The sequence below is a fragment of the Filicampus tigris genome, chromosome 5 (assembly GCF_054856515.1).
Source record: "Filicampus tigris isolate MCC_2025a chromosome 5, RoL_Ftig_1.0, whole genome shotgun sequence".
Lineage (NCBI taxonomy): Eukaryota > Metazoa > Chordata > Actinopteri > Syngnathiformes > Syngnathidae > Filicampus > Filicampus tigris.
In genome coordinates, this window is record NC_141221.1 from 20,958,735 (window position 1) to 20,984,650 (window position 25,916).

Genomic DNA, 25,916 nt, shown 5'->3' on the forward strand with positions numbered 1-25,916 from the left:
CTTCTCTTTAGAAAAATAAAAAATAAAATACAGATCATAAGCATCATGGCCGTCTGAAGGAAACCATAAATATGGTGAGGCCCACATGGAAAGTGAATTTGACAACCTCGATTTACAATTTTAAATTAACATAATGAAGGATATGGGGGACTTCATATTAGCCAATATGTTAGCAAGATGTTAGCCAAGTGATTTTTGTATTGCATATGGAGAATCATGGTTTTATGTGAATCAGTATATTAGTGATACATGGATCAGAAAGTAATTGCGTTACACATTTTTGGTAATGGCATTACACATTTATGGTCATCATACACAATTAGCTAAATATCTTTAATAGCTAAGAAAGAAATCTCTTTGTGTCTTGTGTAAGCTCACAGACACGCAAACACATGTACACCCACACACGCACACACCAACAGGCATTCATTGTTATGCACACTTTTATCTGTACACGCATTCCCTCCACACAAGCTCGTGGAGGGAATGTGGCCTCGAGTTGTTTCACAGGGCTGATTCCTTGGGACTCTGGAGCCGCCAGCCAAGGGAAGGGTTCGAGACGCCAAGATGACCTGAGACTTGGACTGATAAGCCACGGAGGGAGAAGATTCGAATCTACCGACATTTTTTTAGATTCCTCTGTTAGGGCAATATGGTATATATGTCAGGCTGCATTGTAGATGGGGCGCTTTTCTGACTGTGCCCGTCACGGGTACGAGTCCACGCAAGGTTAAGGAAAGCAGCCCAGCTTGACTTTTGTCAGATTCCTGAACTTCAGAAACTGAAAGAAACAGACGGAAAATTCAATCAACTTGGGTGAGTCTTTATTATTATTATTTTTATATTTGAGTTCCTTCTTGAAAGATAAAACGAACACGCAGTGAGTTGTTTTTGTGAATTGATAATTGGGCTTGCGCCCTTGGTGACCCAAACCTGACAACTCCAACAATAACATAAAACCCTGAAAATAAAACCACGCAAACACGTAGCGAACATGCAAACTCCACACAGGAAGGCCGGTGCAAAGATTTGAACTTTGTAGTTGCAAGACAGATGTAGTCCGTCCTGTAGTCCTTCATGCTGCCTGAACCAAACCGTAAATATGTCATTCCAGTTTAAACAAATCAAAAGTGCGGCAATGTCATTTTTATGTAACCCTCATGGCCAAAATAAATCACCAGTAAATGCTTTGAGTGCGTCCACGTGGCCCAAGGACCTGTTATGTCCTCACCCCAGCCCAGCACACCAATCATTATATATGTTATTATGGGACTCTGCAAACAATTACATAAAGCCTATACACTGCTGAATACGAGCGCTCACCAGCTTACGGCAAGGGATTTGGTTAAATGGATTAAGGGTAGATTTAAATTCTGTATTTAGGTTCAAGACATGAAAATAAACTGGGAGTCAGGTGTGCTTCAGGTATAAAAACTGCACCGCCGACTTGTCCCTCACAACCCTGAACTGGACCTTCCTGCTTCAGCTTGCCGCTACCCCTTCAAGGTAAGGTGATGCAGCCCCATTGGGACGGGCGACTTGGCCAGAACTGCCGAAGAGAAGCGCAGCGAGAGAAACCTCATTTGAAACATGAAGCAAAGCAATGTTGTCGACTTGTCTTTGCCTAGAATGGACTTCCAAATGTTTGCCGTGGTCATGCTGCTTCTGGCCAGCGTGGAGCACAGCCTGGCCAGCTGTGTGGTGGACAGCTTCACCGTCAAACAGGACTTTGACCCCAAAAGGGTAAGTCCGCATTGTTTCATGAAGAAAAACACGCATTCGGACGGGAGTGTGTCTACTGTATACTATACTAATTTACTCGGAGGTGGCAAAAGTTGTCACACTTTGTACTTAAACTCCTGAACAGGTTTAAAAAGAAAAAATACAGACTGAAAAATACTTACAAGTACCAAAGGAAGAGGTACAAATATTTTTTCATGCTGTCAATGTTGTTTAAAAATGCTTACGGTAGTTAGCAAATCATACAGTAACAACTGAAAAAAAATACACCTTTACCTGTTTGTCTTTTAAGATAACACAGAATTTGTGAACACCAGAAGCTGATCAGAATGAGAATAGCCTTAAGAAGGAAGAAGGGTTGGGGGGAGAAGCTAAAAAAAAAAGGGGGGCTGATAGATATGATACAGGTGATGTATTGCATTTGTGTGATCATAGAAGTGTGTGTGTGAGTCTTTTGTCCCAGCAGCATGCCAACACATTGTCTTGTTGCCATGGTGATGATGATAATGATGACGGTAGTGCTTAGGCTGGCACAAGACAAAACGTATTCGCCAACAAATGATTCTTGGAGCCCACAAATTCAAACAATTCTCTCAAATAAGGCCATGGGCGGGGAATATCTTGCGTCAACACGGTTCATGCTCCCTGGTTCCCGTTCCTCCGTGTTTCTTCCGCCATATGTCTCAGAGATTTTAACCAATCACCCAATTGAAATGTTTTTTTACGCTGTGTCGTCGCTGGCGGAGGTTGAAACACGTAACAAGCCCATTTTGACAGTCTACTAATAAGTATGGTGTGACAAAAAGAGTTAGCTATCCATTTTTTGAATGTATGCAGTTCAAATAAATACAAATAGGCGACTTGAAAAATCAAAGTATTTTGTGTTGTGAATGATTCTAAAAGCAACTTTATTGTTGCCCTCAGTATGCAGGCAAGTGGTATGCCTTGCAGAAGAAGGATCCCGAGGGCTTGTTCCTCCAAGACAACATCTCTGCTGAGTACACTGTTGGCGATGATGGCGCTATGGTGGCCTCCTCCAGGGGCAGAGTCACTTTGTTCGGGTCAGCGGCGCTTATTTATTATTGCCTGTGCATGCATTTGTTCAAGCGCTGAAACTCTTGTAGGCTGATGTGAAGCTTTTCTCATTCCCTCTCCGACCTTCAGGTTCTGGGTGGTGTGCGCTGACATGGCCGCTCAGTACTCTGTGCCAGACCCTGAAAGTCCAGGCAAGATGTTCATGAACTACCAGGGACTGGCCAGCTATCTGTCCAGTGGAGGTATGTGCAATAAATCTTGCGCACGTCTGTAATATCTGTACCATTAGTTTATGTGTACACTGCACACTTGCACAAAACGTTATGTGATCACCAATTGTGGCAATTATATATCATTGCAGGAATTTATTTTTCCATGCGCCCTAATGATGATTATTAATTCTGTCTCTAAAACACAAAGTGCTTTCCAAGTGTTTCCTTACAATACAACAATAATAATTAGGCTTTACAGGGTCAGGATTTTGGAGTCTTATCACCGATCAGTGAGTCCAAAAAACAAAAACAATAACCGATCCCCGATTTGATCAGAAGATGCACCAATCTATCCAATCTATTTAAACAACTTGTTTAGTTACTGTACAGCCGCTATTGAAAGGGATTAGAATGTATTTTTACATTTGAAGTTATTTTCTGTTGTGATCTTTACTGGCACTTTGAAATTATTTTATTTGAACTGAATGAGTGGTGGAAAAGTGGTAAACACTTCAGCCTCAAAGTCAAGAGGTTCTGGGTTACGTTACCTGAAAGTGCCAAACAGTCCGGTGGACATCAGCATAAATGGTTGTTTGTCGGTGAATTGCGATTGGCTGGCAGCCAGTCCAGGGTGTGCCCCGCCTCTTGCTCAAAGTGAGCTCGGATAGCCTCCAGCTCCCCTGCAACTCTCATGAGGACTAGCGGTGCACAAAATGGATGGATGCATGTTTTAGCAGGATTTGACCTATATTCCATATTGTCAAATATTAGAACTGGATAAACGGTTGCATTGAGTTGAACAATATGCACACATCACCCCAGCCTAAACATGCACCCTCTCTGTGCTCCCCCAGGTGACAACTACTGGATCATTGACACCGACTATGACAACTACGCCATCACATACGCCTGCCGCAGCCTGAAGGACGACGGAAGTTGCGAGGACGGCTACGCACTGGTCTTCTCCCGCAACCCCCGCGGCCTGCCGCCGCCTATCCAGAGAGTTGTGCGCCAAAAACAGGAGGAAATCTGCATGGCGGGTCAGTTCCAGCCTGTGCTGCAGTCTGGTACGTGTTCACTCCTGCACTCGCTGCAAGTATGGACTCATTTGAGGTGTCATAAGCAAGGTGGATGTTTGGACTATAATCCATTCATTGTTTTCCTTCCCATCAGGAGCTTGCTAAACATGTCGCGACCAGCAGCTGGAGAGCACTTCATTAGTCATCGCGCCGGGCTGAAAGTCAGCAACCCAAGATACAAGAATTATCCTGTTATGTCTAAAATTGTCATCATTGTTTCCTATGTCATGACCCCATTGACCCCAATGAAATGTAAAGCAGTTGCCAAGATAAACACAACAAATGTCCATTGTGTTTGTTTGTTACTATTACACAGATGGATCAAATCTGTACTGTTTCATCATTCTGGAGTACATTTTATTAAAAAAAAAAAAAAATGCAATGTTTGTGTTTAAAAACTATTTTATTAAAAAATAAAATATATTACAATGACAACAAACCACAAATGACTCCCGAAGTATCCATCTCATTTAGTATTTAAAACAATGCGTGGTCTGTAAATAACCGCATGCATGGGCTAAGTAGCAGATTAGTTACATAATGGTCTGAGATGAACACCTTCATCGATGATGAGCCACGTCTAAAGCGCATCTGAATACTCCTCAGGCAGTGAGTACATCCCAGGCCTGCCCCAGTAGTCCACGGCTCGAACTCTGTACCAGCCGCTCACCTGCTGGTCCGCTGAACAAACACAACATGCAAGTCTGCATCATTAACCTGGTTCATTTGTTAGTCTTGGATTTGACGAGGATCACACTATTATTGGGACCTTACACAAATACCGTAAACGCACCAATGTGAATTTATGCAGCATTTTCTCGATTCCACACAGGGCTAAAATGATACCTACAAGCTGAAATATTGTTCGTACTGTACACACATGCCTACGTTTTATTTGGATAAATGTCTCTAAACAACAGCAGATGCTTTCTGGATATTTGAAACCTCTTCTTCATGGACCTAGAACACCAACGATAAAATTAGTAACACATCGGGTACATTTAACCCAATGTAATATCCCGGATAAAATACAGTTTTCATCAATTTATGTAAAAGTACAACGCCGTATGCCAAATTAGAAGTTGTCTTCTTTGATTTCCAAATACAAAATATCACATTAAAAAATCGTGTGGGTGAAAATCACCGGACGTTAGTGTTCTAGGTTTATGCGTGGTCAATTAATGTTCAATAAGGTTGAGGTCTGGGCTTTAGGAAAGCCATTCCAGAAGCTTCATTTTAGCCCGCTTTATCCATTCCAAACCATTTTGGATTTTTCTAGTTACAATTGTGCCAGAATCTTGTTAATTCCTACAAAACGTGTTTGATTGAGTTAAAATTTGCTCTAAATGTAACCAAAGAATAGTAGGGATGCATGTTCAGACCATTTTAAGCCTGCGTGTACACCTTTGACCCTGCGGAGATCCGAGGAAATCCAAAAGAAAGTCAAATTTGTGGCCCCTGTTCTTGTGGGTATTTAAAAACTCATTTAAGAGCCACTTTCCATAATCATTCCACTCTGGAAAATGATAAGTCAAGCAATCATGTAATCAATCAAACTTTCCAATGGCCAGATTACCACTCCTGCCCATCATAAGTGAATGAAAGATGACATCACAACTGCAGATGCCAAACTTCACAAAACCCCTCAGTGATGTTGCATTCCGCAAACTGTTTGACTTACTGTCGTTTGGACAAGCATTACAGACGGGCCACATTAGGGCACCACCGCCACTACACGGAATCAATTGTTCAGCATGTTCACTACTCACAACTCACAAATACTGTAGCTTGCGACTTTCACGGCGCCATTCAGCAGTTTAGAAAAGATCAAATTCAATTGACTTTTAAAGACAAGTGCATTTCTGAAATTTCTCCTGCAAGCCGAATAACCTTTTGTGAGTAGTGTACAATAACTCCAATAACATGTTGTTACGTTAAACAATCACCAAAACATCTTACCAGGTGAATAAACAAATGATGTGAAAATGGTGTTGTGGCTGTTAATCCTGCTGAAGTCCTTGTGACTTGCAGAGCGCTCCACTTCAAAAGTGTGAATGCATCTGCAAATAGTGAAGGGATACTTTAGTGAAGGGATAAGTTTGATTTCAAACAAAAAGTCTCACTGAGTTCATGCACCCACTTGGAATCAAGACAGCCATCAGACCAGATAATGAGGACTTGGCCTTTGGTGATCCCGATGAAGCGCAAACCATTGACCTTGAAGGGCAAATGGAACAGACATGCCAAGCCAAAGAATGACGCGTTATTCGTATAACTCGGGACCTAAATTTAGCCAGCTAAGCGTTTAGTTGATATTCTTGATATCCATCGAAATCCATGGACCAGCAACTTGTGCTTCACTGACTTTGAGCGTGTGCTGAATTTATACAAAAACGGAATAAAACACAAATGCTTTCTAGATCCACCTCATCACTCCGAAGAACCAATCTACTGACCTGGTTGGGAGCAGTTTTGGGTCGGGCACATACATGTATCAGCAGCACAGAGGGAACACGCAGTCTTGCCTTCAACGTTAGAGTGTTGCCTTCAGGCACCGGTTGCGGTCCATCAACAAGAGGGTCCTGACAAAGTAGCATATTAATACAAAGCCAAGCTGACAAGGAGTATAATTCCAGAGTTTGACACTACAGTGGGTGGGACAACAAATCGCAATGTATGACATCATATAGGGGGAGGAGGAACAGTATTTCATGTAGCCTGAGGCACACCTGTGCAATAAAAGTGGTGCACTGCGTGAGGAAAATGGCGCTCACACCAGATACTGACGGCTTTTCTAACAATAGATAAAAGTGCGCATTTTGGAGTGGCCTTTTATTGGGAACTTAAGGTACACCTGTGCAATAATATTGCTGTCTAATCAGTCTCGTTATATGCCACACCTGTGAGGTGGGCAAATTATTTTGGCAAAGGGGAAATGCTCACAAACACAGATTTTGATTTGTGAACAATATTTGACAGCTCATGAAAAATGGGAGCAAAAACAAAAGTGCTGTCTTGAAATGTTTCTTCTGCATATATGGAGACCATCCATCATAATAATAATAATAATAATATCAATGTATGCATATTTCAGATTGCAATTTTGACATAATTTATCTAAGGGGAGCGTTTCACTAAGTTTTAACTTCTTCCTCCTCCTTTTTTGACCGATGGTACAGCGTGTTTTACTATATTGCACATTTTTCGTTTCTTTGTTTCTTTTACTACTGCATGTTCAAAATTAAAAGTTTCATCAAACATCATCTCTTATGATGCAGTATCAATGCATATTAAATATGCTGTTCATGAGTTTATACAGCTGCGCACATGATGATGTTAACTTTATCATGTCATGTGACCGTAATTTCTGTTTAGTGTCAACAGTGCATAATTGTAGGACCGATCAAAGCAATATTTACTATGCACTTTAACAATTGTTCTATTTGTACATATATATCTTGTCTTTTCTTCAAATCTATAGATATTGTGATATAGATTGTGTTTTTTGGCATCATTGGCAAAATATCATCTTTCTATCACTACCTCCTCATTTGGCTCATGTCAAGATCTCGGACACTGGCGCGAACACACACACGATTGAAATATCATCAAATTAAAACATCAAACCTGGACGTTCCTGAGCTTTGTGAACTGCTCTGTGGTGGGGTAGGTGGGGCTTCCCATGTTCCGCCATTGTTGATAGGGGTTACTAACGTTATTGTCCATCAGATACGTGACATAGGCAAGACCTGAGTAGCAAATAAACAGGACGTGAACATTTTGAACAGCCACTTACTTGCAGATATGCTATAAAAGTCAGAACGCAAGTGCAGTGAACCATATGCAATCCACCTGTGCGCGACTCCAGTCCTTTCAGTGACAGGGTGACATCATTAGTGCTGGTGGACGTGCGGTTGTCGTCACTGCTGTAGACCAGCAAGGCGGCCTGCCAGCTGTCTGAGCCTCCGGGCGTTTCGGGCTGGTGGCTACTTGCCAGAACTCCCACGCGTCCGCTGTGGGCGTCATCGGCTCCTGAGGTGTTCAGAACTTGTGCCAGGACCTGGGTTTCACCTGGACGGGTCATGACAACAGGCCCATTACGGAGTAAGGAACATTTTAATCATTGCATAATGTTCATGTTCCATACACACAGAGCATTCAGACTTGACCAAGAATATCCTCATCTTTGTTTATATCATCAAATTTTCAAAAGTGTACTTTATATTTTACACCACCTTTTGTTTTGTTTCATTAAATAAAAACAAGTGTTTGGCATTTAGTACATTTAGTATGTATGATGATTCTCATGCTGTTTTAGTCGTACACTGTTTCAAGATTCCCCAATGACCGAAAAGGTACACTTTTCTGCAGACTGTGTGCAAATGTGGTGGAAAGAACACTCTTGAACAGTGTACTACTGTGGCCTATCAAAAAAAATTACATAATAAAATACATTTATGGAATGTACAGCTTCAGATTCAAGAATCCACCATTCTCCTTCATTTAATTAACACTGGTTAGGGCTGCAAGTCATGTTTATTTTAATAATCAATTAATCCGTCAATAAATTGGGTTAATAAAAATGTTTTAGTTTTCATCCCTGTATTCAAAAGCGGGGCATTATTTCAGATTGACAGTGCAGAAAATGCACAAACTTAAATGAATTGTGATTCAGGTACTGGTTTGGTCTGCGATATGTCTAAAAAAAAATACAAGCAAATGTTTATCTTTGTTTTTCAAAGTAAAAGCAGATGTTTGCAAATGTTTTATTTTGATTCGACACAAAGTAAAGTCTGCTTTCATGGAGAACTACCGAAATCTGGGAATATTTACTGTTGAGAGGCTGAAATTACGAGGATTTGGGCAATTTTAAATCAAACGGCGTCTCGAAAAGATTAATTGATTATCACAATGATTCTCAATGAATTTGACAATCGATTTGTAGTCAATTACTCGTTGCACCTCTAAATGGTGGTAAATATAAAATCCATTTTAGTAGCCACGGGTCAAATTTGAGGCTCAATGCACTTTGTACCTGTACCAAAGAATGACATTTTAACATTTGTATTTTTGTATGTATTGGGTCACTGTAGGAAAAGTCATCCAATTCCAGGGTTAAAGAACAACATTTTGGGTATTTTTTTATGGTTGTCAAATTTGAACGGAACAGTTCAGGATTAAAGAGTTTTGCAATATATAAATCAACGTAAGGCCATCAGGTCACAGTACCTAGCAGAGCCAGAAGGCCCATGACAGTGAGGATGGGTTTCCGAATGAGCTGCACGTGAGGAGGCCGCGTGTTGTTGACCTGGAAGCGAGCGGTCAGAGTGCGCTGCGTGAAGGGGTGAGGATGGTAGCTGAGGAAGGCGTTGTCGTTGCTCAGCAGGGTGTAGTTGATGGTACTGTTTGCAGACAGCACCTCCTGATGCTGGCTGATCACCTGTTCATAGGAACAATTAGTATTCGCTTACACAACATTGCAGGGTCTCGGTTTACGACATCGCGCGGCGCCATTTTTATGCCGAAATGTTCTATTTTGGTTCATGTCGATCACATTGCCATCAGGACTCATGTTCTTTCACACCAAACTCCTTCGAATCTTGTAGTCATGCTCGGTCAATGCTCTTCACCTTGACGGCCATGGCAGCATAGGTCACATCCGCTCTCCACTCCTGAGGCCGGGACCAGCCCACCAGCGGATCAGCCTCATCATTGTACACAGGCCGAGTGCGGAACCGAGGAAAATGCTCCAGGATCTCTCCCATGGTCTGCAACTCCTGCTGGAGGATAGGCAAAGAGTAACCTCCTCCCTAGAAGAGAGAAGAATGCAAAAACATACAAAACAAAAAAGACGTAAACAGAGACAGGTAAAGTCACGTTGAGATCTTGATTGATTGAGCTTTTGGCGTCTTTTACGGCGGATAAACTAGGGACAGCAGCAACATTGGGAAATGTGAACCAGGGAGCGGGAACGACAAGAGTAACAGATTTGATGGAGCAAAATATTCCCTAGTCATCTAGAGAATGATTTGTTATTGTAGGCTTCATCAATGATTTGTGGTGAATGTGTTGCGTCCTGCCTAAAATCTTCAGCTTCTGGCGTTCAATAATTCTTTAATTTGAAAAAACACATTCAAGTACTTTTACGGTTGTTACCATGAGCTAATTTAGCTTTTAGTCATCAGTTTACAGCCTTGGCAAAGGTATGGGAAGACGCTGATTGATAGCATAAAAGCCGAACCAACACTCACAAGTGATTTCCCCCCCCCCTCCTCTACTCTGTAGGAGCGCCATTTAAGTTTTAAAAAATCATTTTTTACTTTTATGTAAGTACAGGAGCTGAATCAGTACAGTACTTCTACATTTACCAGTATTTTTTTTGCACAAGTATCTGTACTTCTACTTGTACAGTACAGATTGTGAGTACCTCAGCATCTCTGCTCAGATAAGCTCTTCGAGCCTATGAGTCACGCCCTCTTGACAATGATCATGTCCATTCATGTAAATTTGCCGACACCTTCTTGTGCAGGGCGATGTAGTCCATCCGGATGCCCGTCTCTCCAGTGAAGTAGTTGGTGCCATTGTAGGAGTGTTGAAGCATGGCCCAGCAGTAAGGTGAGCGTGGTGGCGAGTGACACGAGTCTCCCGGACCACCGAACCTAAGCAAGTTGCTGGCAGCCCGCAGACCCTCCGAACAGGCATCGTAATAATTTAGAAACCCTGAGGAGAAAAAATAGCATTTCCATCAATATATCATTGCGATTGTACTTTTGTACATAAACATCATGAGAACTATTCATAATATTTTAGTTAGCTTATTTAAAGTAGAAGTCAACCCAAACATATTTTTTTTCCAGAATATGCTTTACGCAGGCCCACTAATCTAAATGTGGCATTCTGATTAATATTGCGTTTGTGGCATATGAGAAATCCACCCGTTTTTAGCTAGCTCAGGGGGCGGCCATTTAGTCACTTTTGTCGAATGAAGATGACATCGAAGTTGCTCAGGGCTCAGCTAACGACCAATCATGGCTCGGCTTCAGAAAACAGGTGAGCTGTGATTGGTTGTTACCTGAGCAACTTTGATGTTATCTTCAGTCGAGAGAAGTGACAAAATGGCCACCCCCTGAGGTGGCTAAAAGTGGGTGCATTTTGCTGCGTAACTTACATTCCACAAATGCAATATTTATCAGAATGCCGTATTTATACTAGTGGACCTGCATAGAACATATTCTGGAAAAAAAAAATCAGTTTGAGTTGACTTCCACTTTAATACCTTCCTGTCATTGAAAGACCGGTTCACAATACCTCAGCAGCAGGCTGTGTGGACACTGACAGCACTGTACCTTTAATTGACATGCTGACATTATCAAAGTCATGGTTGTTGGGCTCATTCCATGTTTCAAAGTTCCACTGAGAAACACTCCCAAGACCATATTTTTCTGTAAGACACAGTCACCAGTGGACATTTGAACAAAGTCAGTGTCAGTGACGCCTTGCATTTGCTCGGAGCTGTGTCATTTGCTTTTTAAAGAGATGGCAGCAGCTGGCGCTCACTCACCAATGTACCTCTTGGCTGTGAGATAAACCAGATTCCTCCACTTGAACACTTGAGCTTTGTCTTCAAAGTCCGTGAAGTAGTTGGAGACGCTACCCATCAGTTCAAAACCTGAAAAATAGCAAATGCGCAAGGACGAAAAAAACAAAAAACAAACAATGAAGTTGGTTCAAGTTTATCACCTTTTATGAATGCTATGCATTTTTATTTTATAGCCACATACTGTTTGTCATACTGGTCTTGCCCTGTATTCAGCTACTATTTTAAATGACAACTGATAAAATGCTAATGTGCTAGCAGTTGAATATGCTAACATATAGGAGGAGAGAAACCTCAGTAGAGAAAGAGCAACGACCAATTGATAAGGGTAAAACATCTCACCCTGTATTTAGGCGCTAGTTCTGATAAAACACTAATACCAAGATGGTATGTTATGTCAATCCGCACTGTGTGAAACATAACAAACATATCAAAATGTCATTTTCAAGGGCTGAAACAATTGAAAAAAAAAACAACAATAATACAATCATAATCAAATAGCAACGTGAACAAATAAAACACGAAGGATTGACAAGGCTTCTACATCTTATCTTGTAGTTCAATACTAATTCTAAATAGAAATTGATGACATGCAAACATTCCAGCAGGATTTGTAAAATTTCTCTATTAATTTGGGAATTTCCTCATGGAAAATGTGGAATTCTGCAAAAAAATAAATAAAAATAAATAAAGTACTGTAGGTTGTTTTGTCTTCAATTCCCTGAATGTCCTGAAAATTTTGACTTTGGATTGTTTGAGAAATTTGGAAGCATGAGACAAATTCGTAAAAATATCTCTATTCGCTGCAAAGACGCTTTATCTCAATTGGAAATCTGCACACACAAAAAAATGTCAAAATGGTTTGAAATTGTTGAGGACTGAGGAAGAAAAGACCAGAGGTGAATCACAGGTGCAAAAGTATATTGTCGAGCCTGAGATGGGGATGTTGTACCTGGCTGGAGTCCATTAATCCATAAGAGATTCATTAGCTGGTCCAATTTTGTAAAATTGTACTGGGGTTGTCCTCCAACATCTCTGAAACAACGAAAGCAGACGCCTGCTCAAAATAGTGATCCACACACACAATGACAGCAAGCTTGTCTGATCTGCTACTGCTGCTGTTTCACTTACTGGGCAGTGACCAGCTCCATCAGCCAGTGTATTCGGACCTGCTGGATCCCTCCATGTGGGACAGAGCCCACGTAGGCAAGGTTTTGTTGCTGGTCAATGCTCAGATCAAAGTAGTGCGCCTGAGTGTGAGGGAGAGGAGGACTGCACACAACACATAGTGCTTAACAGATGTATTACACACATGACATGAAAAGGACAAGAGCGCACACAGCATCATTAAGTGCTTCGACGGAATTGCTAACGGAAGCGTGTTTAAAATGATAGACGGGCCAACCGATAGGCGATTACTATTTGGTCCAGCCGGATAAAATGGAGGATAAACGGTCGGCGGAAGGGTACCTCGGCTGTAGGTGGAAGGCGATAAACGGAGCGCGAATTTTTAGTAAAATGCCCAGCTCTGGTTTTTATAAGTTAAAGTTATATTATAGAGTGCTATTTTAAAAACACAGAGAAGGGCTGTTATTTGGATCAACAGCATTTCCATTCCAGTCCGTTCAAATGTGGAAAGATGACACGATACACGAGTGTTTTAAATTATAAGCGTGGTCCAGTAACAAATTAAAATTCATACCTCAAGGAACCACTGACTGCACTGTGCATGACTTATTTAATTGTTCAGTATTTTGTATTGTATTTGCACCTCTATAGTATATTTTGTACAGTTTGAAAATTCATGGATCATGAAAATAATTAACGGTAATAAACTCATGCTAAAGTTAGCAATTTTGAATGTATCGATTAAACACGTTTACATAGACTACGGGTATATTGGCACGAACAATGATTTGGGTGTTGCTGTTTATTAAGTGGTGGTCTTGTAATTATTGTTCAAACAAATTGTTAATAATTAAATACAATTAGAATCACACAACACACATTAAACTTTCACTTCACTACTCCTGCACATTAACGCAAGAGCAAGAATTGTGCCTACTCTTATGCCTGCAAAGGTAATGACAAGAATAGGTTAGGGTTTTCTTTCTTTTTCTTTACATGCAGCTTCTGTACTACGTAGTGCAAACTCAAACCTCTCAACGTAATTACTGGCAAATAGTATTAACATTCATACAACTTGCGGTATAGTAACGGTGCATATACCAACTGTAGCAGATACATTACTTAAAGTAGTTTGCTACCACCCCCCAAAAAAACGTGCAACAGTACTGTATACAAATGCAGAGTTTAAGCCAGGGCTTACTCCCGACTGGTGTTTTTCTGGGACGTTTCTTTACTTACCAGAAACCAGTGCTTCTCCAGAAATGTTTCAGAGGTGCTACCGGTTTTCCAAAGTCAACGTCGATGACGAAAGAATCGCAAAAGGCGACTGTGACACACACAATAAACGCAAAGGAAATAAATGTTTTCTTCTGCATTTCAGCAAAGCTTGGCAAGTTGCGCTAGAAACCCCCCTATTAAAAATAAGTGAAATCAGCATTTCATAAGTTCAACTGTCCAAGGCAAACTTTCAACTAAGTCAGTAGAAACAGAATGAAAAATAATCACACAACAACAAGGATCGAACATGTCAAGTACCTCATAAAAAGCGTTTGTAGAGGAAAGCGGTTGTTAGTCAGCTGACCACAATGACGTTATAAGACTGCGACGCGCTTGTAGTTTTTCCACTTTTCTGTGATTACAACGTTCTAGTGAGCAAAGCAGTTATTAAACACGTTTATGAAGGATGCGTTGCCGCAGAGCCTCAGTGGCGTTTACAAACACTCTGTGCTTAACTATTGGTTAAGACCAATAGTTTAAAAAAAATAAAATAAATAAAAGAAGTCCGACACATCACGAACCACATCATTTCTACCAATGCAGCGATGGTCATTGGATATTATGTTTGGAAGCAGATATGAAAAAATGGAAAAACGACTCGTTATTTGATTTTCATTTTAAAATACAAACACCAAAATTGAAATACAGCTTGATTTTCTTTTTTGTTGTCTGGAACGAGTAAGGAAAAGTCTAAAAACGGTTTTATTTTCCATTTTTAATTCTAAAACGAAAATAGAATACAGCACGTGACAAATCGAAATACGGCTCGTATTCTGTACATGTATCTGTTTTAGATTCCCGGCAGTTGTCACCGAAAGCATTTCTCCTAGTGACCAGGAGATGGCGACAGCGCAGCGCCTGTAGACGATATCGTGAACTGTTTTGTAATTTGGAAAAAATTGTTGGCATTCTTCTGTTAAAGAAATAATAGTAATAATAATAATAATAATAATAATAATAATAATAATAATAATAATAATGTACAAGAAAAGTAATAATAAGGATATATAAGAAAAGTAATAATAAGAATACACAAGAAAAGTACCGGTAATAAAAACAAATAAACGAAAACGGTAGATAGATAACATCATAGGATAACGTTGCTTGCCAAATGCCTTTACGATCTCCTGTCCACTCGGTGGCGATATGCACCAAGGAGATGTAACCCGCCAAAAACAAGATGAAGAAGAAGCACCAAAGAAAAAGAAGAAGAACCATACACACATCCGGTTCAAGAACCATGTCTCCTGTGACTGGAAGCTGTGTTTTCAGTGAGTAATTTAAACATTTTTAAACTATTTGCCATTTATATATAAATGTATGTTTGTACACTATTTAGGAGCATAATTACGACACTGAGGCCTTCTAGTTTGTTGATTGATACTCGCTACGTCACTGGAAGCTTGCTAGCTATCTAAAACAATACCAACAAAGGTGGCTAGTTAGCTAGCACGCCCACAAGTAGAACTCAACTGTCAATCAAAAGTCAATCAAGGAAAGTGTTTTACTTGAATGTTTTTTGTGTGTTTTCCTCACCAAAGCTGATGTCCACAATGGAAGAGTGATGGCTTCACATATGGGCAAAGATTTGTCTCAAAATTATTCACACAAATGCATCCGCGATTTTCAAGTGTTTTTCAGATCCACAAATATATTCGCGATTTTCACGTTTTTTGTGTGTGTTGTCACACGCACACACACGGTCTCAGGTATTTACATGTGTGGAAATGTCATCGCTACTCATTCCGCTATAGGCAGTGTTGCTGTTTCCATTTAACGGGAATGCTCTACATCCCGTCGTCTCAGTTGGCATACTGTAGTTTCCTATGTAAAGATTGACAGTGACTCAAGATATATTTGCAAAATATTTTGCTGTAATAAGAACTTTGTTTTGCAATGAGCAGCGGCTGACGAAACAGGTCAAAGACAAAAAGGAAACAATAGCAAAAAAAATGTTGATTAAAAATACATGTTTATAATTTTTTAACACCTTAGAACAATTGAACGTGAAGACTTTTTGTTTGTTTGCTTGTTTTACACACTACTGTTATTTTTATTCATAACCAGGACTTAACAAAAGTCTCATCAAAAGATTTGATGTTTTTTATTTAAGCCTTTGGAGACTGGGTAGTATAACATATGTTTGACATCCCAACCACGAGAGTGAGGATCGAAGCATGATATAGGCTAATGTCATTGTTTTGATTTTTAGTTATTAACATTTTAATGCATTGATCCACTTATTTCTGTTCGAGTGCGAAGTGCTCGACTGTATTGAAACGCAACTCGTGTCTCGGCGAGCGTTGTCAATGTTTAATGTGACGTTCTCGTTATGATCCGTTTGAACCATGCAGTGATCGCTGCTAGTTAAATTGGACAGCCGTTAACGTGACAAAGTACACGCCCAGACTGGGATATTCCGAGAGGACCGATTTACCATGACCCGCGTCACACGGGATTATTCAGTTTGTGCGCGCAGTCCGACAGACGGACGCAGTTGGAGCGCCTTTGCTGTTTGGGCGATTGAAATGTCAGCCCCCAGTGTGGGAATATTTTAGAAAACATTAGGTTTGTGTCAAAAGGAAATGCAGTTGTCCGCTGAGCCACAAACGCACATTCGACAATTCACCCGCGGATTCATGATAAATGACACACAACATTAAAAAACAATTGTGAAAATCACCAGTATATTTGTGGATCTGAAAAACACGTGAACATCGTGGATGCATTTGTGTGAGTATTTTGAGGCAAATCTCTCCCCATGTTCACCTGCTGCTGGTCGCCTACCTGCACATCTCACCATCAACATATTCTTCAAAGGTACTGCATGCTGCTTGTTCCTTCCATTTTCTTCTGTGTAGCATTATGTCTCTGGTGGCTCGAGAGAGTCAAAACATTAGGGACACCGACACAGTCTAATGACACCCAATGTTGTTATTTTATAAATACACTTTTAGTTTAAGTCGTGGCTGTGAAAAAAAGCAAGTAGCAAGTTATGGTTAAATAAAATGAATGAAAAATCAAAAACTAAAAAAAAAAAAAAAAAAACGTTTACAAAAATGAAAAGTAGTCCCCCCTTATGGGTTCAGACTGCAAATGCACCACTATGGTGAGAACCCATAAAGATGGATTGTAGAGGCAGCTTTTAAAGCTGTCAAATTGTATGTTGTCAATAAATGTAGTGTGTTGGGGCGTGACGTTGCCAGACAGAAAGAGCCTCCACCCCAACATCGACTTAGCCAAACCTTTGAGTATGCCTTGTGTACAGGTGCAGCTTCACTGAGAGGCATCTTGAATATGTTGCTGACCAAAATGTTGTGTTGCTTTTTTTTTGTGCTGGCGATTGCATTGAATAAAAGTCATTAAATAGATAAGCCATTACAGAAATGCAAATTTTATTGTAAATAAATGTAAACACTCAAAATAAATAAAAACACCTCGAAATTAAGAATGTCATGACGTATCTAAATTGATCCTGAAAAAAAATTTGTTCTGTCAAGCGATTAATTTATTTGAAGTAATTAATGCAAAGGTTTACATAAATCGTAGGCTGTTCAAATAGATTTCTTTGATCCTTGAATATGATTCTTTGAGTATGTGGGGATGGAGCCTTTTCTGTTCCTGGTCCTTCCGCTTGGATTGACCTTCCATTAAATGTCAGGCAAGCCCCCTCTCAGTCCATTTCTAAAACCCGTTTGAAGACACATTTCTAGTCTTTGGCTTTTGATCTGACGTGAGACTGGCACTTTTCTGCTGTTTTCCAATGTCTACTGTATATAGTAATATTTGTGTTTTAATTTATTGCGCTCACTTGTTATATTATTGCTATTTTGTTATTGTAATGTGAAGTGCTTTGTGACAGCTGTGGACATTATGAAATGCCCTATGTAATTAAAGTTGTATTGTATACTATAGAATTAGGTTTTATGACACCAATACCGATGGCCATCATGCATGAGTGAGATCGGCAGATACCGATTCCGATCACATGGAATATCTGTATATTTTCCCATTTATTTATGGTGACTGCTATTATGCAATATTATCTGGAAAAAAAACAGCCATATTATTGCCGTAATTTTGATAAAAATCTATATATATTTTCAAAAGCATGAATAAATACAAAACTGTTGCTGGCACAGTATTACAATTACTCAGTCACAAAGATAACTGAAAAACTTAAATTTACCAGCTTTTAGTCACACAGTTTTTAACAGATCAAAATAATCAGCAGTCCCGAAAGACTTAATTATGCAAAAAGTCAAATAAATAACATGCCACCTAAACATTGCATGGTTCAGACTATAATCAAAGTAGAAAGAATACATGCAGGCTTCACTTGAATTAACTATTCAATGAGTTCCTAAATTGAAAGGACTCAGGAACTTTATTTTCTTGTGCATAGACAAACTATCTTGTGCATTTGTCAACGAGAAAAAAGTCACTGTTAATCTTTTTGTGAACTACAAAATGATATAGTGGTTCTGGTTACCCACAAGTGACCTACAATGCGTCTCCCTGCATGTGGAAATAATGCCACTTATACTGCGCTGTGTCCGCCTTGACTTTATTCAATGCAGTGAGCCTCGTAAACTCACCATAGTCTCCCAATTGCCTATTCTTCAAATGTCGGATTAAGTTGGTTATGTTGAAACCTTTGGCCATGCTCCCCGCGCGAGGTACCTTTTCATGGCATGTACAGTATTACAAGACGCAAACTCCGCATACACAGCAGACAATGCTATGTTCACACCAACGGCGGTGGTCGGAATATCCGATCAAAGCCTTTTATTGCCGATCAAAAAAACATCCGATCACCCGCAGCTCATGCTTCGCATCCTTGTGTTGCGTCCCTCCCCTCTGCTCGCAGCGGAGGCGCGGCTGCATTAGGGAGCCTTTCTGGCGGCGCGTTTTAATTGGAGTTAGTTCGCGCGGGTGGCAGCGGTTGCGCGCAGGGCGGCGCGAGCGATGCTTTTCACGTCAACTTTTTTGCCATTTCGTCTCGCTGCAGCCAAGCATGAACTGCGGGTGATCGGATGTTTTGATCGACAATAAAAGGCTTTGATCAAATATTCCGATCACGTCATTTTTCACGAAAATCGGCCGATCATGATCGGTGCCCGATCGATCGGAGCATCCCTATACAGAATACAACTGTTAAACGATACGCCAAAGACATACAAGTAATATGGTATTTGGATTTGGCTTTGCAAAGTGCACAAATTGTTTTGGATTTCTCCAATGAGTAACTTTTTAAAGTAAAACTACATAGAAGTCCGTCTTTGTCTGTCTTTGTGCCAGTGACTCTGCTATGCAGAGGTTAGCTGCCACCGGAATTAAATAAAACTGAGTTCTTTTTTTTTTTTTTTCAAACGCTTTATGAAATTTAAATTAATCTCCAGAATGAACGCTTTGATTCTGACAGCCCTAATTAGAGTCCAAAATTGTATTAATGGAAAATGTAATCTGCTATTCCCCCAATAAATATTTTTTACATTCTAATACAAAGGATTATTTGGGCCACAGGGAATAAGAACAAACAATGTGTAATCTGTAACTTGACAAGTTTTCTGCTTTTGATAAAAGTGCTGTATTTTGGAAATGTAAAGTAATACCTATCAGATAATGTAGTGTTGTAAAATGACAAGTGTAAAGTGGCATTTTTACGAGGGCTGGTAAAGGAATGATATCAAGGGGATCAAGATTGCTGCCTATTGGAGTAGTTTTAATTTTTGTGTATGTTTGAACAATATTAAACTACGCTATCTTAACACAAGGGCGGAGTATTTTTAGGGGGAGGACTTTGAGGCCCAGCTTGAGCAGTTGATTGAAAGGAGCATGAGTAGCTCATTGGATGTCAGGTGTGGAGAGAAAGCCACCAGCTGATTGCTCACACAGATGCATGACGTGTGTGAGCACATTTGCAAAAGTTAAAAGTGAAACTATACCATCCTATTTTACTCATAAAACGACTTGAATCTTAAAATAGACAATTTAAAACTTTTGTGTACAGAAGAGTGTTACTGCTTTTATTTTCTGCCTGACCAGATGGATGGATGAGGCTTCGTGCTCAAAGTTTGCAGCCGACGGACTTGTGGGACGTGCGGAAAGGAAGGCTCCATTTCGACCCGTGTGAGTATTGAGCAGTGTCGTGTGATGTCACATCGCACCACAAAGTGGACGTGAGTGCACTGAACTTCAACTTCTGCTTTATGCATGTTTTTGAATAACAAGGATGTGGGCCAAGTTAGTCAAAAAATAATGTCATATAAAAAAAAAATAGTATATCTATTTTTGACGAACTTGGTTCACATCAGTGTCATTTAAAAACATGTCCAGCAGTGTGTGATGATGGTGTTGTGCTGTACACTTAGTTTTTGTCCCGGTGCGCTCACGTCACCCTTTGGTGCCATCGCCCAAGTGTGTGCGTGTCATTTGAAGTCAGTGACATCACACATGAGCTCGTCAAGCAGGCAACGCTTACTGGTAAGCTGCTTCCATCGTCAGTGTCTGTGTGTGCAACTTGAGTTGTGCTTTCAAATTGTCATGTTAGCTACTCTGTCCAATAAATTGTTCAACTTGAATCGGAGTCTTTGTGTTTTATTGGTAAATCTGCCCTCATTTGAAGCCTTTCATGCGTGTCGGTTGCTCCAGTGAAAAACTATTCAAACAAAGGCTGCTTGAAGTCTTGAGGTGAGAGTTGCACGTCAGTCGCTACTACTGTGGACACAAGTATCACATTACTACTCCTGTTTGTCTCCTCATGACTCAAAACTCGAGCAATCTTTAAATACATCGAGTTTTGGGTCATGTGATATTGAGGGGAATAGTAAAAGACTTGTCTCATGTAGTGACTTTGACCTGAAGACTCAAAAGTGCCTTCAAAAAAACTATCTGCTGCTAGGACCGCCTTTAACTCCGCCCAATTTCAAATCCACCAATCATGACGCAGCTTGAATTTGCATAGCCAATCACAGTGTGTTAATTTGCATATCTTCAGCCACTTTTGCCAATCTGACCAATCACGGTGCTTTGAATTTGCATAGCCACGCCCCCTTCGCATCCTACCAATCGCAGTACTTTGAATTTGCATAGCCACGCCCACCTTTTGACCAATCAGCCTTTTATCTGCATTGCTACGTCAGCGAATCAGAAGGCCTCATTCCAGCCTTGCCCCCCCCACAAAAAAACGGGGAAAAAAAGTTGGGAAAATTTGTTGTGAAAAATATTTTTGATTTGTTTGTTTCGTTACTTTTCTTTAAGCGATGTGTGTAAGAATGAAATTGAGAATTGAAGTGTTATTTGTAATCCAGCTTTATTTTTCAGGGCAGACAATCGCAAACAAACAAGTTACAAGTCAGATGACAGTCTGCTCGTTGCGAAGTGGTCGGCCAGCGAGAAGAAGCGAAGAACTTGGACAAGCGTGTGGACCTAAGAGAAAAAACATCCACCCCCCCCCTGTGAGTCAAAAGTTAAGTCAATATCTGGTGCAGAAGATTTTGGGCGCTTGAAACCTACCAGCAAGCAGGACTCAAGTCTTCACAGGCGAGTTATGATTTAAGATGATCTTGTTCCTTGCTGCCTGGAAAGGGGAAATTATGAGGATTGTGCAGTGAAAATAATTTCAAGAGCATACTGTCCAAGTGTAAAATGTCTCCCATTTCTTCTGAGGCTGCCTCAAAGTTTGACTTGAGCACCTCGTGGATGAGCAAGCAACAAGAAAGGCAAACTTGTCGCTGGTCTCGTGCTGTGAGCAGGTACTCGTGCTCCACACTGGACACAACAAATCATTCAACTTTGTTAGTCAACTGGAACATGCTAGCTGAAATGAAATGTTCCTTTTCTTACCAGCAGAGGACTCAATGTTGCAGCTCGTAGCACCTCAGTGGCGCCATCTGCAGGACAAGGAACATGTGAGTAGATAATTCTATTACTAACCTGAAATGCAGTCATCTCTAACACCATGGAGACATATTGGATGAAATGTAAAAACGGTGAAGTCGTCAGTTGGCCAGCGTGTGGACCTAAAGACAAAAGGTGAGTCAAAAGCTTATGGCATCAGCAACATGTCATGAATGTATAGTGTTTCACCCTTAATGACAAGGCGAATCATTTTTGATTCACTGTAGACTGGTGCAGAGACTTCTCCCGGATGGACAAACAACGGACCAGACAAGCTGCTATTTTTAGTAAGTTTATTTGCACGTCTTAATATTGAAAATGTAGGCAGCTTTGAGGACCTTCCACATTTAGAAAAAAATCTTTGCCCAGCAGGTGGAAGAGTCCCTGACGGCACTCTTACTGGAAGCTGCAGCGCATGCCAAGTCCAAGAAAAAGCAGGCGCGTGATCTTTCAACATGCAGAATTTTTTGTCACCTGTTGATCCGGTCAGCACGTTGATCATTGCGCCACCTAGAAGAAAAAAAAAAACAACAAAAAAAAGTCAAGTACTTTGATTCATTAAGTTTCCTTTGCAACAGCTCCCAACCTTGACGAGGAGCTCGACTTCACAAGTTGATCCATGTTGATCAGGTTCTTCAGCGCCACCTTGTTGACCAGGGTCTTCAATCCTGCCCGGTTTCCATTGCACCCATCTGCAACACACCCGATTCAAATGATCAGCAAGCATTTTAGGAGCCTGATCATTTCAATCAGGCGCATGTCGCAGCAGGGAGACAAAACATTCAGGAAACCGCCCTTCAAGGAACAGGATTGGAGACCCCTGATGAGTGTCCTAACTGCAAATTTGGCAAAAGTGCAGAGGAAAAAAAAATGCTCACTTGATACACCGCCATCTTGTTTCACAGCTCTCAATGAAGATCTGGCATGACTGCAGAAAAAGAGTGGGAGGAGAAAACAAAAAGCAGAAGTTTGGATGGGACACTGCTGAAAGTCACATCAGGTCTCCTGACCCGCCTTCGGTGACATCCAAAATCCTGGCGGGTGCTTCTTCCTAGAGTGATACTGCAGCAAACATTAAAGTTGACAATGATCTTAGTGTTACCATTGAGTCCATGTTTGCACCTGACTCAGCTGTCAAATCCAGGTCCAGAAAGTAAAACCCCAGCCACAGTTTGGATGTAGCCGCAGGTGCTTCCACTCAACCGGCAAGTAAACGAGCTCCCCAGAAGCACCTGTGGCGCAAGTCAAACTGTGGCTGGGTTTTCACTAACTGGACCTGGATTTGACACACCTTTGTTGATTGATAAGCTCACAAGAGGCCCCTTAGTCAGAACATGCTGAAATAATTAGTCAAACATTTGTACATGTATGAAAGAGTGTGTTTTACCAGTGAGGAGAGCAGAGCTGGACGCCTCTTTAACAGCACGGTGGCCTGACAGACGAGGGAACGTAAGCATTCGACTTTAAAATACTCAGCCTGAGAAACTAGTGGCTTAGCAACCTGACATTTGGTAGACATGCAAAAGTCTCATGACGCCATGTCCCAAAAAGACAGGAAGTCAGCCATTTTAAGGGTCATTATGTTGAAGAACTCAACCTGTGGACAGAAATGAGGCAATCAACATGCAGGCATGCATGAAAATATACTTTATTTATTCAGTTTGATTGTGAAGTTGTCTACTTATCTTTGGCAAAACAGCACTTTCCTCCAGACGCTGGAAAAGGTTTGAGCAAATGCTTTGTTAGTCATCGTCACACAAAGTAGCTGCATTACTGTTGAATAAATATCAACTTAACAATGAATAAATATTTTAATTGCGTTCATCCGTTTATCAGTACGTACGTTGCCAAAACGCGTTTTGGTGCAATTTAAAGTCGTAGAAAGCATTAATTACCAACGCTAAAGCAAACGCTTTAGCTTGCCATGTTAGCAAGGCGTGAGAAAGCCAACAGTGATTCTTGAAGTTCAAAGTGAGCAAAAGCAGTGAGTTTTAAGAGTCTATTAAAGATTGAGAACTCACCTTGTCAAAAGTTTTCGATGATCTTGTGGAGCTGTGTGCGGAGCAGCTGGTGGACGACCGGAGGCTGACAGCGAGCTGAGAAAGACTGATTTGACTCCTTTTCCCCGACTTAAATAGGTTTCCGGTGATGACGTCACTTACAGAGGAAAAAAATAAAAAAAACTTTCATTTAACACAGAAAGCTAAGTAGGCGACGTTAGTAAAGAAGTTGTGTTACATTGAAAATGCAGGAGCGAAATAATAGAAGCATTGTCATAAATGCTTGCCGGGGCTCGAACCCGGGTTGCCTGCGTATGAGAAGTAGTGGTGTACTCCACTTGACTGTCGTCGTTGTCTGTCTTAGTAGTATACATCAGATATGATGCAATGAAAATGCAAATGTGTGAATTAATGTATAGATACATCCAAACGTGTTAATCAAAAAGATCTGACATGGCCTAATGGTTGGTGTCGTGACTTGGTCTTTAGGAGACCCAGGATCGATTCTTGCTTTGGTCTCCATCTAATTTGTAGATGGAGCAAAGAGTGAGGCCCGAACCCTGGTCTCCGGAGCATCAAACCACTTCTTATACCACTCGCCCATCTTTACCGAGAAAATTTGAAATTTTGTTGTGTATTTATTGGATTATAGCCAACAGTTGGGAAGTGGGTGCAGTCAAAAAAACATCTATCCGGCCATTACCCGAGCCGCTCATCCTCAGTTCCATGAAGAAAGAAAAAAAAAATGTAATTAGGGAGATGGATGGCATCCCTCGTGAAGTGGTCACTTACACCGCTAACATTCCACGTGGGCTGTGTAATGACACTCAAACAGAACAAATGACCCCCCAACCCACCAGTGTTTACTACCACTAACTTCATGATGTCATCCATTGGGACAGAGTTTGCAAAGTCAACGTGGTTTGAAATTGAAGACGAACATGACAAAGAGGCAGTGTAGTTTGTTACTTTGCTTTATTGGTGATCGTAAATAAAGTGCTTGATTAAAACACACGTGTCTTCTTGTCTGCTTCAGCCACAAACAGTTTGTGTTTTAGTTTCAAGATGCTTTGTCGATAAAGGCAAGTCTGCTGGGAGGCAGCGTCTCATCTCCTTAGTTGGGGGGAGTGTGTGGATCGCTACTAGTGCGACAGGTCTGTAGCCTTTACCCGCAACACACAACGAAACATGGTGAAATCAAATTTAATAAATTGATTTCACCATGCAAGCAAAACCTGAAATACATGGAGGATTACACAAAACTACAATTCAAATTGATCGAATAGCCAAGACTCAGCAGATGAGCAGCTCCTGGCAAAGTAAACAAAAACCTCTGTGAGCACTGCAACAATCAGACTGTGTCAATGTGAATCCAAGCTTTCGTCAAGAAGCCCCCACAAGCTCACAACCGATTGAACTCTTGAGCCACAAGACACTGTGAAGATCGGCAAGCGACTGATGAATGCTGTAGTGCTGGGCCTATACCAGGGACTGCGGATTTGTTTGAATACAACAGAAATTATTATCATTGAGTGGCCAGCCGAATTCGTAAAAATGTGTGGAGTGAAAAAAAAAAATGCTGTTTTGACCTGGTATGGAATACCTGCTCAGAGGTGCTGGAACTTGACGTGAAGCAGTGTTAAGATGAGAATGTCATTCCAACTTATTAGTTGAGTGATTCACAGGAATTTTATGCAGTTAATATTTGACTTGGCAAAGAAAAAAAATGGAAAGGGATTATTTCTTCCACCCATCGATCGCTTATCTTCACAAGGGTCGCGGGGTGTGCTGGAGCACTATCCCAGCTGTCTTCATTTTTTTTTTAAAAGGGTTAACATATTTGAAAAATGTTTTAATTTGGAATAGACTGTTTAGTGTTCCCAATGCATTTGGAAAATGCAAACGTATGCTATTATTACAAGAACTTTGATCTTTGCTTACGTTT

General features: G+C 40.8%; 3 protein-coding genes and 1 long non-coding RNA gene across 20 annotated transcripts; 2 read left to right on the forward strand and 2 right to left on the reverse strand.

Annotated features, from left to right (window-relative positions):
- The first annotated feature begins 1,364 nt into the window (after nt 1-1,364).
- LOC147147756 (purpurin-like) lies at nt 1,365-4,505 on the forward strand. The gene is made up of 6 exons (XM_086030915.1): nt 1,365-1,506; nt 1,629-1,743; nt 2,665-2,801; nt 2,905-3,017; nt 3,842-4,054; nt 4,161-4,505. The coding sequence occupies exons 2-6, from the start codon at nt 1,630-1,632 to the stop codon at nt 4,169-4,171; spliced, it is 588 nt and encodes a 195-aa protein (XP_085887041.1). The 5' UTR covers nt 1,365-1,506; nt 1,629; the 3' UTR covers nt 4,172-4,505.
- On the reverse strand, nt 4,451-14,402 carry idua (alpha-L-iduronidase). Of its 4 annotated transcripts, none has more exons than XM_086030911.1 (15): nt 14,328-14,402; nt 14,031-14,118; nt 12,795-12,935; nt 12,616-12,698; nt 11,628-11,735; nt 11,413-11,508; nt 10,584-10,786; nt 9,697-9,876; nt 9,296-9,506; nt 7,919-8,137; nt 7,694-7,815; nt 6,523-6,648; nt 6,207-6,283; nt 6,026-6,126; nt 4,451-4,747 (listed from the first exon to the last, which is right to left on the reverse strand). In XM_086030911.1, exons 3-15 carry the CDS (start codon nt 12,812-12,814, stop codon nt 4,647-4,649), a joined length of 1,647 nt encoding a protein of 548 aa, XP_085887037.1. In that variant the 5' UTR covers nt 12,815-12,935; nt 14,031-14,118; nt 14,328-14,402; the 3' UTR covers nt 4,451-4,646. The 4 variants fall into 4 exon arrangements, with proteins under 4 accessions (XP_085887037.1, XP_085887038.1, XP_085887036.1 ...); XM_086030912.1 differs by having other exon boundaries at nt 12,795-12,913; nt 14,328-14,359; XM_086030910.1 differs by lacking the exon at nt 14,328-14,402 and having other exon boundaries at nt 14,031-14,321.
- A 796-nt stretch (nt 14,403-15,198) lies between these two features.
- On the forward strand, nt 15,199-23,793 carry LOC147147758 (uncharacterized). Of its 6 annotated transcripts, none has more exons than XR_015086917.1 (8): nt 15,199-15,340; nt 15,611-16,889; nt 20,118-20,201; nt 20,444-20,555; nt 21,396-21,826; nt 21,921-22,258; nt 22,341-22,409; nt 22,877-23,793. It is a non-coding gene; the product is annotated as an uncharacterized LOC147147758 (long non-coding RNA). The 6 variants fall into 6 exon arrangements; XR_015086916.1 differs by lacking the exon at nt 20,444-20,555 and having other exon boundaries at nt 21,921-22,106; nt 22,199-22,258; XR_015086920.1 differs by lacking the exon at nt 20,444-20,555 and having other exon boundaries at nt 21,921-22,106; nt 22,199-22,258; nt 22,344-22,409.
- LOC147147759 (uncharacterized) lies at nt 21,366-24,125 on the reverse strand. Of its 9 annotated transcripts, none has more exons than XR_015086911.1 (10): nt 23,993-24,125; nt 23,657-23,686; nt 23,473-23,568; nt 23,359-23,403; nt 22,558-22,663; nt 22,446-22,481; nt 21,918-21,964; nt 21,767-21,842; nt 21,588-21,647; nt 21,366-21,500 (listed from the first exon to the last, which is right to left on the reverse strand). XR_015086911.1 is itself a non-coding variant. In XM_086031511.1 (9 exons), the coding sequence occupies exons 3-8, from the start codon at nt 23,488-23,490 to the stop codon at nt 21,620-21,622; spliced, it is 318 nt and encodes a 105-aa protein (XP_085887637.1). In that variant the 5' UTR covers nt 23,491-23,568; nt 23,657-23,686; nt 23,993-24,125; the 3' UTR covers nt 21,366-21,500; nt 21,588-21,619. The 9 variants fall into 9 exon arrangements, 2 of the variants coding, with proteins under 2 accessions (XP_085887637.1, XP_085887636.1); XR_015086910.1 differs by having other exon boundaries at nt 21,588-21,651; XR_015086908.1 differs by having other exon boundaries at nt 21,588-21,842.
- Nucleotides 24,126-25,916: the final 1,791 nt, after the last annotated feature.